Source organism: Trichechus manatus, unplaced genomic scaffold (genome assembly GCF_000243295.1).
Source record: "Trichechus manatus latirostris isolate Lorelei unplaced genomic scaffold, TriManLat1.0 scaffold00042, whole genome shotgun sequence".
In the NCBI taxonomy this organism is placed as follows: domain Eukaryota; kingdom Metazoa; phylum Chordata; class Mammalia; order Sirenia; family Trichechidae; genus Trichechus; species Trichechus manatus.
The window spans coordinates 16,669,306-16,687,126 of NW_004443978.1; the positions used below are offsets into that span (position 1 = coordinate 16,669,306).

At 43.6% G+C, this 17,821-nt stretch overlaps 1 protein-coding gene across 1 annotated transcript in view; it reads right to left on the bottom strand.

Moving 5' to 3' along the window:
• Positions 1–5,418: 5,418 nt before the first annotated feature.
• Positions 5,419–17,821, bottom strand: part of ISM1 (isthmin 1) — a 100,773-nt gene continuing 88,370 nt past the window's right edge. Inside the window, exons 4-6 of the mRNA XM_004376461.1 lie at positions 14,902–15,045; positions 11,689–11,778; positions 5,419–6,005 (exon numbers count right to left, since the gene is read on the bottom strand). Of these exons, the coding sequence (XP_004376518.1) occupies positions 5,488–6,005; positions 11,689–11,778; positions 14,902–15,045 (752 nt within the window). The 3' untranslated portion in view covers positions 5,419–5,487. The remainder of the gene's footprint in view (positions 6,006–11,688; positions 11,779–14,901; positions 15,046–17,821) is intronic.

A 17,821-nucleotide genomic window follows, 5' to 3' on the forward strand; every position in this document is an offset into this window, starting at 1 on the left:
CTGATGAAGATCAAAGACCACAGCCTTCAGTATGGATTACACCTCAACATAAAGAAAACAAAAATCCTCACAACTGAACCAATAAGCAACATTATAAATGGAGAAAGGATTGAAGTTGTCAAGGATTTCATTTTACGTGGATTCACAATCAACATCCATGGAAGCAGCAGTCAAGAAATCAAAAGACGCATTGCATTGTGCAGATTTGCTGCAAAAGACCTCTTTAAAGTGTTGAAAAACAAAGATATCACCTTGAAGACTAAGGTGCGCCTGATCCAAGCCATGGTATTTTTAATAGCATCATATACATTTGAAAGCTAGACAATGAATAAGAGGAAGACCAAAGAAGAACTGATGCCTTTGAATTGTGGTGTTGGTGAAGAATACTGAATATACAATGAACTGCCAAAAGAACGAACAAATCTGTCTTGGAAGAAGTACAACCAGAATGCTCCTTAGGAGCAAGGATGATGAGACTACATCTCACATACTTCGGACATGTTATCAGGAGGGATCAGTCCCTGGAGAAGGACATCATGCTTGGTAAAGTAAAGGGTCATCGGAAAAGAGGAGGACCTTCAATGAGATGGATTGACACAGTGGCTGCAACAATGGGCTCAAACATAACAACAATTGTGACCATGGTGCAGGACCGGGCAGTGTTTTGCTCTGTAGTACACAGGGTCACTATGAGTTGGAACTGACTTGACAGCACTTAATAACAACACCCTCCAAAAGGAGGGACTTGGATTTGTTCACTGATGTATCTCTGGCATCTGGAACAATACCTGGAACCTAGTGGATTCTTAGTAAATATTTGTTGAATAACTAAATACCAATCCCAAATCTTCTTTCATTGTACACTTGGTATGTGACAGGTCCTGTGCTAGGAACTTCACGGACTATATCTAATTTCATTCTCACAACAACCATATGCGGAAACTGAGACTTAGAGATGTTCATTAACTTATCCATAGGTACCCAGCAGGCAAGTGAAGCAGTCAGGATTGGAATCCAGGCAGCCTGACTCAACTCTCAAACTCTGAAGCCTCTATACCTTGTCCAGATTATGTGTGCCAGATGCAGTGATAGGAGCTGAGGGTACAGAGAAGGGTGAGACACAGTGCCTGCCCCTGAAGTCTATCCCACAGGCAACAGTTAGCACTGGGTTTATGTACAGAGGAAAATAGAACAGTTTCTGCCCTCGTTCATAGAGCAGTCTGTCTTCTAGAAATGTCAAGATTTGCCACTCACCCTGATCTGAGCAAGATCTTAGCTACAAACTCAGAAAACCCTCTTAGGGAATATGATAGAAATGAACAGAACACAGGAGAGATAGAGTCAGATCCTGGGGTCACCAATTTGAGACACTAATGAGGGTTGGTGCAGGGACATCAGCAGATTTGAACAATTTGAGCAAAGGCAGAATGAGTCAGAGCTAAAGAACTGAACCTGTGGGTCTTGGGAAGATTTAGGAAGAGAGTATAGCACACGGGTTAAGTTTAAGAGCTTGGGCTTGGTGATCACACAGACTGGCTTCAACCTGAGCTGCCATTTAATTAGTGGTATGGTCTTGGGCAAGTTAGCTAATTTCTCTGGGCTTGTTTTTCCTCACCTATAAAAAGTATGTAATAGTACCTCCAAAACCCTGGTGGTGTAGTGGTTAAGAGCTGTGGCTGCTAACCATAAGGTTGGCAGTTCAAATCCACCAGATGCTTCTTGGAAACCATATGGGGCAGTTCTACTCTGTCGTATAGACTCGCCATAAGTGGGAATCAACTTGACAGCAACGGGTTTGATTTTTTTTTGGTTTCCCATGATAAAGTGATTAGTACAGAGGCACAAAGTACTCAGAAAATAATGACTGGTAGAGTGCCTACAAGGAGCCCTGGTGGTGCAGTGGGAGAAAGATGTGGCAGTCTGCTTCCATAAAGATTTACTGCCTTGGAAACCCTTTGTGACTTGACAGCAGTGGGGTTTTTTTTGTTTGTTTTAGCACCTATTCTTTGACTCCCGGCCCCCCAGATAGGGTGCTCTACTCTCTTAGCCACTGAAATACAAAGGCAGAAACTCTTGGAGATTATAATCACGGTGAGCACTTGAACGGGACTCTGGTGCTGACGAGAAAACTACACACTACCCGGGCTTCTCCCTCGCCCTTCCCATGTGCAGCCACTAGAGGGCCTTGGGCATCTGTCAAGGTCAGCTTCTTTAGATGTGACACCCAAGAAGCCCAGTGGATTACCAGAAAACAGGTTCTCTTTCCAGAGAGAGGAAAGGAGCAATGCATTAGATAAGAAATCTTTGTAGAGCAGCTGCAGAGATGTTATAGAGGGAGGTCACAGGCAGTACTGTGCTGTGGGCAAAGTTGACCCTTGAGCAAATTATCCACTATTCACTGAGGAAATTGCTTGGGGTTGCCTTGGGGCTGGTTTGGGCCCTGGATTGACTCAAACAAGGACCTCCTTGTCTTACTGGATAACCTGAGTAGTAGGGAGTCTTGATTTCTGAGGCTCACCCATTGGACTCATAGGACTTTGAGACTGAAAATTAGCTTATCTTGTTAGAGGCAGATTATAGATCAGAAAATTTTTAAAGGTGTGACATCATCCCAATGATGTATATGAGACTAAAGGTGTTTTTGGAATGGCCCTCAGTAGGCAAAACACTCTTCCCCACTCCCAATTAATTCCACTTTCTATCAATTAATTAGGTCAACAAAGACAAATAACCCATGGAAAACATTACTGTATCTGTCATTCTCACTATAGTAAGAAAGATCTGTCCCCTAAATATTCTATGCTAGATTCTTAACAAAAACTCCCTAAGGCTCCGTAACTTGCCACTCTCCTCTCTCTGCTCATCACTCTAAACATTCTAGTTTCCAGAAAACACCACAAAAATCAAGCTCCTTCCTATTTGATTGCTTTTTTTCCATACTATTTTCTTATTCTAAATGCATCCACTCCTCCCTCCCTTTTCTTTGCTTTATAAAATTCGACTCCTCCATAAGACCCTATGGGTACTTCCCTGATTTCTGCCTTTATTTTCCCAGTGCTTTGCACCCACCATTAGCAGAACATTTATCAGAAGGTGTCACTGTACATTTTTGTCTCTCATCACTCAATTGAGTTTCTCATGTGCATCATCTCCAGCCTCTGTTTGAACACCTGTCCCGACAGGGAACTTACCTCAAAGGCAAAGCACTCTATTGCTGGCCAACTCTCTTTGCCAATAGTTTTCCTATTATTAGAAGCCAAATCTGCTTCCCTGTTATATAGAAACATTGATTCTCTTCCCTACAAATTCAGTTGCCTAAAATTCCTTTGGATGTGAATAAAGCTTCTCAGTCCGGTTAGAAATGAATCTTAAATATAAATATCCTGAGAGTGGGAAATACATGCACAATTCATTCTAAAGTGCAAATGACTGATAAGAGCAGGATTCTACTAGGGAATCTAAGGATGGAGTACAGCCAAAATGCTCCTTAGAAGCAAGGATGGCGAAACTTCTTCTCACATACTTTGGACATGTTATCAGGAAGGACCAGTCTTTGGAGAAGGGTATCATGCTTGGAAAAATAGAGGGTCAGCGAAAGAGAGAAAGACCCTCAACGAGATGGACTGACACAGTGGCTGCAACTACGGGCTCTTGCATAGCAACGATTGTGAGGTTGGTGAAGAACCAGGCATTCTGTTGTACGTAGGGCCGCTATGAGTCGGAACGGACTCGATGACACCTAATGACAACAACAAAGATGGAGTCAACAAGACCAAAGGAATATAAGGACATCAGAAATATGATATAGTAGAAAGAGCAGTGGGCTAGGAAATGAAAGGTGAGTTCCAATGTGATTTATGTTCTCTGAGCCTTGGTTTTCTCATCTGGAGAAGGAATAATCTACATGATGCGTAGTTTTACTTACTACCCTAATTGCAGAATTTTGTCTGGAAGTTGTCCTACTCACCTGGCCTGTCTTAAGCCTTTACTTTCGCTTGACTTTCTTAGTTCTGGGTGGGCAAAGGGTCACACATGAGTCAGTGGGTTCCACCCTCCTGAGGGGATGCTTTTGGTGCCAAAGATGCTATGACCTACACCACCCACCATCATGTCATTCAATGAACCCTTTATTCCCACATGGTTTGAACCTTCTTCTCCCTGCCTAGAAGCCCTGCTTTATCAGGGCTATTTATGGTATTTGTGTCATAAATCAAGGATGCAGGCAACACATTTTATTATGAGTTTATTATATATTCTCTTTTCCTGGAGTTTTGCAAGTAAAATATTGCATAAGAACCAACTCTTTGTTTGTCCCAAGTTCCACCCTAGAGAACCAGGTCATATTACAACTGCTTGATGCACAAGACCCAATGATTCAATAAATACTTTATAAAAATAATGCAGCTTTCTTCTTTCTTAAAACATAAAAAAAATTAGGATTTCCTAGACTTTACCCCCTCCCCTTCTTATAGCATTTACTGGGAATATATTGGTGAAGGAAAAATTGTTAAAATGGTATTAAAATAAAATAGATGAAATGAGGTCTACATTCTTTTCTTTGGAAAAGTGCTATTCCCTGTTTTTATGTCTGAACTTCCTGAACCTACTAAGACATGAAGAGAAATTCTGCCATTTTGGAATTTTTTAGTAGAATCATAGCATTATGCAAATATTGCTCTTTTATTCTAAAGCCTTTTGATATGGTTACAAAAACCAGACCTAAGATTTGCCCCTAAAATACCCATTTGCCCCCACACCCCACACAGTCTGAAAAAAAAAAGTTGCCGTCGAGCTGATTCCGACTCATAGCAACCCAGTCTGAGGCAAGGGCATTTTGGACGGCCGAGACTTCAGCAAGGTGCCTTATAACTAAATAACCTTTGGTTACAGTGGCTTTATTCTTGTTTTGCTACATTTCCATTGAGTTTTTTTTTTTTTTTTTTTTAAAGAACTCATTACAAAATTCCCTTTCTCTTCCACTTCCCTAAGCCCCTTCCTTTCTGTCCTTTCAGAGAAGTGATTAAATAGTTTCACAATGACAACTCCAGAGAAAAGGTTGTGCTTAAGTCACATTCATATTAAATAAGTTATATATAAAAATTGCCTATAACGTTTACACCTTCAGTCTCCTTCCCCCTTAGCTTCTTTTGGAAACACTGGATCGGGTGTGAATTGAGAGTCCCACCTACTCTCCCTTCCAGGTCCTTCTGGCTACTTTGCTGTCCCATGCACCTGCCCCCATTGCCCCTAAGACGATATCCAAAAAGTCTGTAGGCATTGCAGATGGCAAGCGTGGCTTCAGATGGCAGTCAACTGGTCTGGTGCACACCTCTCACGTAATTTATGGAAAATATTCATGTAGTATATACAAATACACACTTACGCAGGTAAGGAGGACTCTGCTCCAGGTGAGCAGACCAGTGCAGTGCATGTGTCACAAATGCCGGAGGTGGCGCCCCCATCTCTCTCTACCTCATCCCCCGTCTCTTAATATTCCCTGGCTTCTTGGAATTGCTTGAAGTAATCTTCGTCTGAAGGACTCTCTGTGCACTTTTGTCCATTGTTGGGAGGCCGAGCCTCGTTATACCTGCTCCAGTCACCCTTGCAGATAATCCAGGGCAGAATGTCCACTTTGTAGTGGAGCTCCGCTGAGAACTCTGTACTGATGAGGTTTGGCGTCCCGGCCCCTTTGCCCCTGGTGATGAGCTGCATGTTGTCGCCATAGCAACAGTGCTGGGCAGCCAGTGTGGTGCTCTCTAGGGACAGCATAGACCGGATGCAGTACCGGGCTGTTGGTTTGTAGATCTCCAACTTCTCCTTGGGCCCGCTGGCGTCCTTCCAGCGGAAGTCCTTGTGCTTGATGCGGTCAAAGATGTCTGCTGTGCTGTAGGCCACTTCGGTGGGATAGGAGCAGGGGCAGCTGGGCAGGTCGTTGATAACCTTGTGCATGTACTTCTTTAAGAACTCACTTTTGCAGCTCATCCATCGCTCACAGCTGTCCGTGTCTGAAAAAGGCCACAGAGACACCGTTACACCATGTGCAAAACTAGACTGTGTTAAAGTCAATACCTCCCTCCTGGAGCCCCCAGGCCACAGACAGCCACTCTCTTCTCTCTTGGACTTGGAGATGACTGAGAGTTTCTTTGTCCATAGGCTTGCCCCCTCCACCCCACACTTTGTTATGAAAAAAAATTTAAATACATATAAAAGTAGAGACAATAATACTTATATACTAACTGCCCATACACCGTCATCTGGATTTAACCATCATTACATTTGCTTCATCTTTTGTTTTTAATTTTGTGAAAATATATGATATTATTACCCCTAAATTTCACTAGGAATCTATAAAAATACATGAACAAGTAAAAGGGATATTTTCCTAGGTAACTATAACCCCATGATCACCCTTAATAAAATCAACAATAACTCACAGGGCCATTTTGAATGGCAGAAATGCCTCTGAAAAACATTTGAAGGACTAAGTTTTATTTCTGCCATTCACTTTCTGGTTTAAACTAGGGCTAGTCTTTTAACCTCTTAACCTTAGATGTAGCCCTGGTGGCATAGTGGTTAAGAGCTATGAATGACTGCTAACCAAAAGGTCGCCAGTTTGAATCTACTAGCTGCTCCTTGGAAACCCTATGAAGCAGTTCTACCCTGTTCTATAGGGTCGCTATGAATTGGGATTGACTCAACGGCAACAGACAACAACAAACAACACAACAACCTTAGACATTTAAACATCATTGTATGTAAATCTATATAAAACGCCTCAGTAAGGAAAGGGAGGGGTGGACCCTGCTTTTAGGGGACTTAACTTTTAGGTTGGAGTCCCTGGGTGGTGCAAACAGCTAATGCAGTTGACTGTTAACTGAAAGGTTGGAGGCTGGAGTCCACCTAGAGGTGCCTCAGAAAAAAGCCTGGTGATCTACTTCCAAAAAATCAGCCATTGAAAACCCTGACTCACAGGAGGTCGCCAAGAGTTGGAGTTGACTCAATGGCAACCTTTTTTTTTTTTTTTTAACATTTAGTCTAAAGGTCACTGACCCGTAACTCTCAGGCCAGAACTTACCTGAGGAGATGTTGTGTTTGGTTATTACAGTAGTAAAACATACTGAATTAGTTGTCAACATTTAAAAAGCAGGCGATTTCACTTATAAATGTGGATTCCTGGTTTCATTTGAAAAACCCAAAGATGTGTCTACACTGGCCCTGCATTTCTCCATGGGAACCACTGGCTCCCGTGAACAGGTGAACAGGGACCACTTCTTGGACAATGGTGCAGGTTCTCTAGCTCACCCCTGTCCCTGATCCACCTCATTCATGGGCTTTGCTTTGTCATCTGAGTCTGGGACCTCTGATTTACTGAATATCTTAGTTGGGATACCCCCATCCCAAGTAGACCCTGAGATGAAGATTTCAGTCAAAATGGTTCTTTGGGAGGTGATTCTAAAAAACACACCAGTAGGGAAGCAGGGAAGTGAAATAGGGAAGGAAGGCAGTCAATACAGAACCAAAACAAATCAAACCAGTTTCAGTTGAGTTGACTCAGACTCATGACGACCCCATGTGTATCAGAGTGGAACTGTGCTCCACAGGGTTTCGAATGGCTGAAAGATCACCAGGCCTTTCTTCTGAGGCACCTCTAGATGGACTCTAACAGCCAACCTTTGATTAGCAAATAGCATTAGCTCTTTGCACCACCCAGGGATTCCGAGCCAATATAGGGTGCATATTAAATAATCACTGCAAACAGCTGGAGCACAACTCTGCTGGAGAAACAGTGCAGAGAACACACCTCAGAGCTTTCCTATACAAGGGGTGAGGGATCTGGATATTCATCCACCAGCCCAGCTCCTATCCAACAACAGCTGCTTTTGGACATTGCTGGCTGAGTTGCTTCCAGCCACCATGCATTCATGGGCCTGTGAGCTCTGGAGGCCAGGAAAAGCCTTCAGGAGAGGAAACACAGGGGCTGCCATGTTGGAGGTCGAGCTGGTATGCAGGGACATGGTGGGAACAAAGGGACATGGGCAGGCCAACCACAGCATCTGCCTCAGTGTGTTGCAGTGGATAAGCTGAGGCACACACCCTCTAAGGAAGCCAACTCTGGTGGAAATGTGGGGTGCATTAAGGGAGGCAAAGGTACAATGACCATGAGTGGGTGATGACAGTTTTGGAAACAGATGGTGGTGATGGTTATATCACATTGTGAATTAATGTCACTGAATTGGTTAAAATGGCAAACTTTATGTTATATATATTTTACCATAATAAACTGAAAATTATAAAGAAAAAAGCCTTGTGGATGTTCAAAAACACAATGTCATTTCTAGCAGGGAAAGTCAGGTGGGCTTCAAGAAGCATGTGACAATCATGCTGGCCCTAATGCATGGTAGGGCTGTGTGGTGGCTGCTCTCAGCCAATGACAGAGCAAGGTGGGGTACGGGAGCCAGTGCATGCCTGCCCAGCGCAGGACTCCTCCTACCAGCCTTCTGTGCTGCGGGTTCCTCACCACATGCCTGAGACTCTCTCAGAGCTGTCTTGGGCTCTTCGTTCCCAATCTTTGTTCCTTTCCTCTTCCTTCCACAGTGGTCAGGCCTTTGCCTCACTCTGGAAGCTCTCCCCACCTAGTCCTGCTCCCTTTCCCTTTATCCTTCACAGGCATTCCCCCAACAAATTTCAGGTCTAATCCTACCTGGGCATTCACTTCTTGGAGGACCTGAACTGACATAGGCTGCAATAGCAGAGATGGGGGCAGGGTGAAGGGAGGGCATTCCAGGAAAATGTGAAGTATGCAAACCAAGGTTTAGAAGAGACTCTGGTAGGGGTATTTAGGGGCTGGGGATTTGTTCAGTTTAACTAGAGCAGAGGATAGAGGGAAATAAGGTTGTTGGTGTCATATCATGGAGGTCTCCAATGCAGCTTATGAACTAGGCACTGTCATTTGATATCATTTTACAGATTAGAAAACTGAGGCAGGACTAAGTAAAGTAACTTGATGTTGTGCAAGTCAATCTTTCTCATCTCTGCTGGGCATCTTCTGTTTGTCCTTTTCTATCCTCATCCCATGCTTCTCCTTGCCTTGAAAGGTTGACCTGTGTGGACTGTGTCAACAGGCTCCTTAACCCCTGGCTTCCAGTTGGGTTCAGCCAATAGGAGGATCCGGCAAGGGCTTGGGGGAGAGAGGAGAGTGATGGCTCCTCCTTCACTGCAGGTTGGCTGCATCCTTCTGGGGCAGCATGGCTGTCAGGTGGCCTCTCCGGATACTTACTCCCTCAGGGTTCCAGTGACCACTCCTTCCCCTGGCCCGTTTAGGCCAAGGCCAAGGGGTGGTGAAAGCTTCCACTGTTGCCAGCCCTGGGGTTCTGCACAAGCCCTTATTGATTTCTCTCCACCCTTCTCATAACTTTGCAAACAGTTCCCTCATCACGTACTCCTCACTTACCTATTTTGAGTGAGCCATGTCCTCTCCTACAAGGACCCTGACAGGTCCACCATGCCTCGTCACCCCTGTGAGCCCTCGGCCACACACAGGGTGAGGACTTGTGCATCTGGACTGGTCTTCTGCAAAAGGAACGGAGGTTGCCTGCTTGTGGGGTGTGATGTTAGAAGGCTGGAGAAGCTCTCTGCCCAAAAGGATTGCCTATACTGCTCTACCATTTTATGCAAAATTCCTACCTTTAAAGTCATTCCTTTGATCAAATGCATTGCATTCTCAGAAGGCTCCTGGTAAAATGCAATTCTACTGGGTCTGTGAGAGGGTTGAGGATAAATTCGAGGCCTTGGGTGACCCATAATTTGCATACTGCCTCCAGTTTGTCACAGAGACGTTTGATTTTTCAAAAAATAAATTATTATTGAGCATTTACATTGAGAGATGTCCCCCCAAAGCCCAGATTTCTGGCCTTTTTTGGAAAACCAGAATGCCTGACAAAACTGCGTCTGTATTCTTTGAGGGCCATGAGAGCAGATTCCATGATGGCTCGTGCTCCTCCTATGGACCAACTGGCTGCTAAAGAAAGAAGATGGTTCCTGCCTGCCCATTGCCATGAAGGCTACTTAGCAAGCAGCGTGCGATCTTCTTCGACAAAGATTACAGCCAAGAAATCCCTATGGGGCAGTTCTACTCTGTCACATAGGGTCACTATGAGTCAGAATTGACTCGACAGCACCCAAGAACAAAACAACAACAACATTTACTAGATTAGCTATCAAACAGCAGAGATGTGAAAAATTGGGACTTAGGACTGTTAACTTTTAATAAAAAATAATCTTATTTATTTATTTTGCTGTTGAAAATATATACAGCAGAACATACACCAACAATTTTTCGACATGTACAGTTCAGTGACATTGATTTCATTCTTCACGTTGTGCAACCATTCTCACCCTCCCTTTGCAAATTGTTTCTCCCACATTAACATAAAACTCATTGCCCCCTAAGCTTCCTATCTAACCTTTAGAGTTGCTGTTGTCAATTTGATCCCAAATAGATAGTTCTTTAAAAGAGCACAATGCTCAAGGCAGACATCCTTTACTAATTAAGCTAAACTACTTGGTTTAAAGATGACTTCAGGGATATTTTTGGTTTAAGGTTTAAAGGTTATCTCAGGCAATAGTTTTAGAGGTTCACCCAGCCTCAATGACTCCAGAAACTCTGGATTCCATGATAATTTGAAATCCTGTTCTGTGTTTTCTCCCCTTTTGAATAGGATTCTTCTGTAGAATCTCTGATCCATGACCCTAAATCTCCAAAGCAAGAAACCAAATGCCATGAGGTGTTTGGTTTTATATAAGCAGTCTTAGGAGCTGCTCTTTCTTTTTTTTTTGTAAAAATGTATCTCACACTACATATGCTTATTAAACTTTTTACAGATGTACAACTAGTGACATCAATTACGTTAATCAGCTGTGCAACTACTACCCTTAATCAATGCAAATTTTCCATCACCGTAAACGGAAACTCAGTGCTCCATAACTATTAACTTAGGCAGCAGAGCAGAAGTGTGAGGAGGCTGAGAAATAATTTTTGGGTAGCAAAAGGAAAAGGGCAGAAAGAGTCTTACCCTTCTATAGTATAGAATTACATCCAGAAGCACACAAAGTTATGTTTAAAAGACAAGCTTTCACCTTGCACCTGAGTAGTCATTTTCAATTTTGTTTGTTCCATATTTATTTATAATTGCTCTTGCACTTTCTAGCAGACAAGTACTAGTGGGGTGTAACAAAGACTTATGAAAAATTCATGGGGGGCATAATATTGAAAACATCCCGTCTCTCCTCCTTCTGTTGAAGAACTGAGATCATCATTTCTTGATTTTATTGGGGACAGCTCATGAGGGCTGTCAGAGCACATTCCACGGTGGCTTGCGCCCCTCCTACGGACTGATTCATCGTTAAAGGAAGAGAGTGGTCCCAGCCTGCCCGTTGTCGTGGGGGCTGCATAGCAAGCAGGTGGACACAAGAGCATTACTTACTGGGCTCCGTCTGGTGCAGGAGAAATGGGATTGCTCAAGTTGCTTGGAGTATGCTCAGTGAGCAAGAAATATGCTGGGAGAATTGGACCCCATCAGAAGAAAAGGAAACCTTTAAATAGATTCAAGGATGGCATTGCAAAGGCAAAAGGAATTTTCAAAGCATTAAATGAATATTTGGATAAAGACGAAAAAAAAATCTTCTTACCGACTTCAAACAGTTTCGTGGCATTAAACTCCTCACTTCCCGCAAGCAGACTCACTTCAGTGGCAGCTGTCCTGAAGGTGTCTTCAATTCCTGTACATAGACAAGAGCTCATTTTTCACTAGTTATATGGAAAAAGTCAGCCCCTCCCCCCCCAAAAATTAAAAAAACCAAATACACCTGAACAAAGCCTTTTTTGTATTCATTACTACTCGCTGGCGGAAACTTGCCAGCAGAGGAAATAGTAAAAAGCAGGTAGTACAACATAAAATGTATGAAAACTCCAGATACCATTTGCAGCATGAAATCAGATCCAAATGTGCCTGAGTAAGTCCTAAGGAACTCCCTCAGTAGGCACAGGGATGGGGTCTTGGCAGTGGGGAACACGTGGCAGGATGACCTGTGGTGTCAGGGTGACAAACTAAACTAGAGACAGTCGAGTGTAGTGGTTAATACCTTGTCTTTAGGGGCTGACTACCTGGGTTCAAATCATACTATCTGTATGACCGTGGACAAGCCACTTAACCTGCTTGTGCACCTCAGTTTCTACATCTCTAAAATGGGAAGAACAAAATGACCACGTTCACAGGGTTGGTGAACGAATTAAATGAGTTATGTGTGAAGAAAGCACTTCAAGCAGTAAGTGGTCAGTGTTAGCTGATATTCTTCCCTTGATATTCATCTAGCTCATTTTGAGGATGCAGCAGTCCATAGGCAAAGACCAGACAGATATGCCATGTTCTAGGACTCTTAGCATTGCCCATGATGCTCCAGAATGAATAAGGTGGGCTTGCCATTACATGTTCTGAGGAACTGGATCCAGCCTGCCTCAACGTCTCCCCATGCCACCAAACCACCACCCTCAACAAGCTTTCTTTACAAAGAGGAATCCTGTGAAAACTAATACAAAGGGGAAAGACTGATGCAACACGAGGCCTTTGTTGGAGACCTTTGGTCTCCCTGTTGGGCATGACTTGATTTCCTTTAAGGGGCTCTCTCTGACTTTATTTAAGACCCTGAAAATTTATTTTTAAGGTTGACATAGGGAATAAACTTTTTACAGTGTAATCTCTGCCAGGCCAGCAAGACCTTATCTGCCCCATAATTCTTTCTAGTAAGGCTGAGAATCAACAAAACCCAATAAGAAAATAGATGCCCCAAATGGAAATCCTTCATGCTCCAAGGGATCCCTGAAAAGCTGAAACTGCCAGGAAGAGAGGCAAAAAGGATGGAAGGAGGGCAAGGGCAGAGGAGAGAAACATGCATGAACAGGGCTGCTGGCCATACTGCTCTTAGCGGTGAGAGAAAACGAGAAGGAAACATTCAAAATGGCAGCAGAGAAGAGCTTTCCCCTGAGAAGATACCTAAATCCACCACCTTGGGTCTGGGTGTCAGCTCTGGAAGAGGACACAAAGCAAGCCTCAACTACTCTGACATTAAATGCTATCTGTATCCATGTGTGGCTAAGCCCCAATACCCTTCTTTCTGGTGGAGGAGGAACAACTTAAAGGTTAAGAACATGGACCCTGAATTGGATCTCCTGGTTTCAAATTCCACATTAATCACTTGCTACCTGTGTGACTCAAAGCAAGTTAACCTTCTGTGCTTGAGTTTCCATAGCTGTCATGGATAAAATAATAATAATACTCCTTTCGTGAGTCTACCATGAGGATTGAATGAAATAATACCCTTAGAAATATGCTTGATACACAAGTACTCCAAAATCTTATGCTTCATGATCTCCTTTATCATCAACTTTTTTATTTCCTTCTCCTTTTCCTCTTCCTCCTTATCTTTCTATTCTCCTTCACCTCCTTCATTTTCTTCTTGTCCTCCTTTTCCTCTTCATATTATTATTTTTGATTGATTGATTTCTACCTATCCAAATTCCACCCACGCCACCAGACCCCATAATGACCTCAGCTTCATCATGATGAGCATGAGAAAGATCAGGAACAACACCTTGATGGATGCTGTACTTTTTTCGAGATCTTATTGCATGGATGGCATGGAGCCAGGACGGCCACTTCTTACATTTTACCACTGTTTTCTACATATGTCCCTTATGCTAACATACACAGTCATACCAATCTGACCCTTCCTCTTTTTCCTCAGGGACCCCTTTGCTCTTCCACTTCTTTTTAGTTCTAAATCTTCGCCGTATGGTTTGAAAACAGAGGGCCTAGGGGGTAGAAAAAGAAGTCTAGGGGTGGAGGGTCAAATTTTCACTGTTTGAAGTTTCCTTCAGATGAAGCCATTTGGTATGTGTGGTTTTTTCAGATGAGCCAAAGATAATATTTTAGGCTGGTATTCTACCTGGCAATGGGGAACACATAGCAAATGTAAATAAACATATAGTAAACATTTTAGAGTTTGGGGATCACATATGGTTTTGGTTGCATATTCTTCTTCTTTTTGTTTTTTAACAACTCTTTAAAAATGTGTGGGCCATACAAAAACAGGCCACAGGCCAGACTTGGCCCTTGGGCCATAGTTTGACAACCCTTGCTATTAAAAACAAAACAAACAAAAAAACCAAAAAACAAAAAAACATTGGCTGTCAAGTCGATTCTGACCCATAGTGACCCTATAGGACAGAGTAGAACTGCCTCATAGGGTTTGCAAGGAGTGGCTGGTGGATTTGAACTGCTGACCTTTCGGTTAGCAGCCCAGTGCTTAACCATGATGGTCACAATTATTTTTTACCCCCACTGTGACTCCTCATCAAGTTTGCAATTCGTTTTTTAAAAAAGCTGACAATGGGGGATAAAGTAATAAATTACTGCCAAGTTGTCCTAGTTTGCTGTCTTGGGAACCTGTGGCAACTCTCAGGCTTTATAGGCAGGATTAGTGTGTGGTTTTTCTGTAGATGGCTGTCAAGCCTCTTGTCCTAGCTTCCTTATCAGACTGTTAATGTCTAGTTTAATGTCCTCTTCAAGACACAAGCAAATGAACATCAAAGGCCCAAATTAACCAGAGCCCTCCTTTAAATTCAGCAAGTACCATATGGCCTTGTCCCCTAGGTCATGGTCACTGCAATTGTGCATAAGACTCAGAAAATTCATCTTTTTATCCATTCAGCTCATTAGTTGTCTCTTGTCTCCCTCTGGTCAGAAGTCTTATTTAGGGAAATGGTTGCCATTTAAAAAGCCAATTTTTAAATATAAACTAAGAGCCTCCTCTTGAACTTAAAGCCAGGCCCCTACAAAAGCCCACCTGGGCAGTTGGGACGGTCACACGTCCGCGATTCTGTCGCGGTGCACGCGTAGCCACAAGACCGAGTGCGTTTCTGGTTGCCGTTCCCACAGGTGACGCTGCAGACAGACCAGAGACTCCAATCACCTTCACCGTCTGTGGAATCTGGAAAGAAGACAGGGAGATAGTCATCAACCTTGCCCAAAGAGTCCCCCTGTCTCCCCAGTAAAGCAGCTTACCAGTTATCTACCTCCATCGTCTCACTGTTGGAAGTGGCCAGATGCCAGCTGGAGCCAAAAGGCTTACAGCTCCAGGGCTCATCTTAGTGATCAGCTTCATTAGGGCAGGGACTTTGTCCTGCACTGTGGTAATCAGTACATGGCCAGGACCTGACCCCTAGAAGGTGCCCAGTAAATACTTACTGACAGTGACTATATCTGCAGAGCACGGGACCATGGAATAATATGGTGGGTAGTTTCCAAAGACGACCACCACCAATTCCTCCCTGTGCACACATCCACCCATTAATAGATAGGTCTATTTCTCCTTCCCTGGAATCTGGACTGGCCTTGTGACTTGTTCTGACTAACAGAATGCAATGGAAGTGATGCTGTGAAGGTTCTGAGCCTAGGCCTTGAGAGGCCTGGAAGCTTTTAGCTTTTGCTCTGGGGAATCTTGTCGTTGTGTAAGAAGTTCAGGCTAGACCTGTGAATTATAGGACATTACAAGGAAGGAAAGCCACATGAAAAACTGAGGCATAGGCCATGTATGTGAAGCCTTCTTGAACCTTCCAGTCCTACACAAGGACAGTTGAATGCAGCTGAATGAGTGACCCAGCTAATGCCAGGAGGAGTTCCCTAGCAGGTTCCTGCCTGAAATCCTGAGCCATAGAATCACAGAAATAATAAACTGCTGTTGTTTTAAGCCCTCAAATTTTGGGGTGGTTTGTTACCCAACAGTAGAAAATTGATACATAACATTAAAGCTAGAAATGGCCCTTTTTAGTCATCACTGAACACCCATCCACTGAGCCTCTATTACCTGTTTTAACGGTTCGAGTTCACCCAGAGGTAACTTGGAAGAAAGGCCTGGTGATCTACTTTGGAAAAATCAGCCATCGAAAACCCTATGGAGCCCAGTTCTACTCTGACACACATAGGGTCACCATGAGTCAGAACTGACTCAATGGCAACTTTTTTTTTTTTTAAATTATATTCCAGGCACAATTCTAGGTATGTGGGATATATCATTAAACAAAACTTCCAAAGATCCTTGCCCTGGGGGAACTAACATTTTAGTGGAAAGACACAGACAATAATCGATAAGCATAATAAGCAAGTAAATTATATACTATGTTAGAAGTTGATGAGTGGTATAGGAAAAGGAAAAATAGACTAGGCTAATGGGGCCTGGGAGGGTGAGAGATGTAGGAAATGTTGGTACATTATGAAGACCTGGAATGGTTGGTGACTTGACCAAGGTCATACAGTCGACAGAAAGGAAAGCTTGGGCTATAGTGCTAAGCCCTTGATCTCTAAAGCGTTACTCCTCCTGCAGCTCCTCGACTGTGTAATCATTTCTCCTGGTCTACCCAAACGCTTCTGTAGCCCCGGGGCCTCTGCTGGTGCCAAGCACAGAGCAACAGGCATGTGCCTTGCAGGGAAGGGTATCCTCATTCTTAACAGATTGTGTGATTGTTATTACATAGGCCCAGCAAAAACGCTGTCCACACATGTTTCTACCTGAACTGCGGGCCCTGTGCCAGCCTTGCAGACCGTTGTTTACATGGCGTTCACTCAGAACACCCTTGAGGCAAACACGGCAGTGGAGCCTCCTCAGCTCATTAAGCAGAGTTGGGAGGAGATTCATGGCTGTATCCTATTCCCTAAGCCTGATGGGAAAGTTTGTCTGATACCCTCCCCCACTCAGGAGTCCCATCCATTTCTCCCCCCATCCCAAAAAAAGATTTTTTCCGAACTTTGATTTTCTTTTAAGAAACGATTTTCCAACCACACAGCCAAGGCAGATGTTTGAAACCATAGCCTTATGTGAGGGGGTTGAATCTGCTTCTCCAGCTTCAGCCTTCTTTACTTCTTTACCACTTCTCACTAGGCATCAACACCGCAGAACTGCAGAGACAAGTTGCTTCCAGAGAAAAAAGTAGGGGTAGGGGAGTTGCTGTTCTGAGATCAGCACAGTCCTGGGCCCAGCCGGTGATCTCCTGGAGGACCCGAGAGATGTGGCTGGAACTATTTCACAGTCACACACTTGTCAGCAGAAGCATCCGGCTGCCCTGGGCTCACAAACACACAGTCAACCATAACCTGCACACACCACTGGGGCCAGATTTTGTTAAAGGGAACAGCAACAAGAAAAAAAGAGTCGTAAGTTAAGATTATAATGTTTTTAGACCCATAAAAAGGTGGAAGTGGGTAACTCAGAAAAATCTCTAAATTAAATGACATTTAAATAGAGTTCATGTCACCTGTGAGGTGGGTACCAGCGTAAAAAATAATCCAGTGATGCCAAGTGGTGCCCTGCTTGGCTCAGCAAGAGCAATGGGGCCTTAACCATCCAGAAATCTCCTGCAGCCTTTCCTCCCTGTTACACTAATGTAGAGAGTAAATTTTGGGAAATATCATACCTCAAATGTGAGATTTTAACATTAAGCTATAAATTCAGATGCGGCTTATATTGGAATCTTTGCATGAAGTAGTTTCTTGGAACCAAATTATTAAATGTTAATACTGGGGCAGATTGTTTGAAAAATGACTTCCACAGTTCCTCTCCCTATATCCTTACCCTCGCGGTTACTGGCCTCTCATGCTGATCCTAGGCTGCCAGCCCTCCACCTCCCCGTGACTGGCTTTGACCAATGAGACAATAGCAAATCTGATGCAAGCTGTGCATCAGGGTCTATACTCTCGTGCTGTTGGGGACT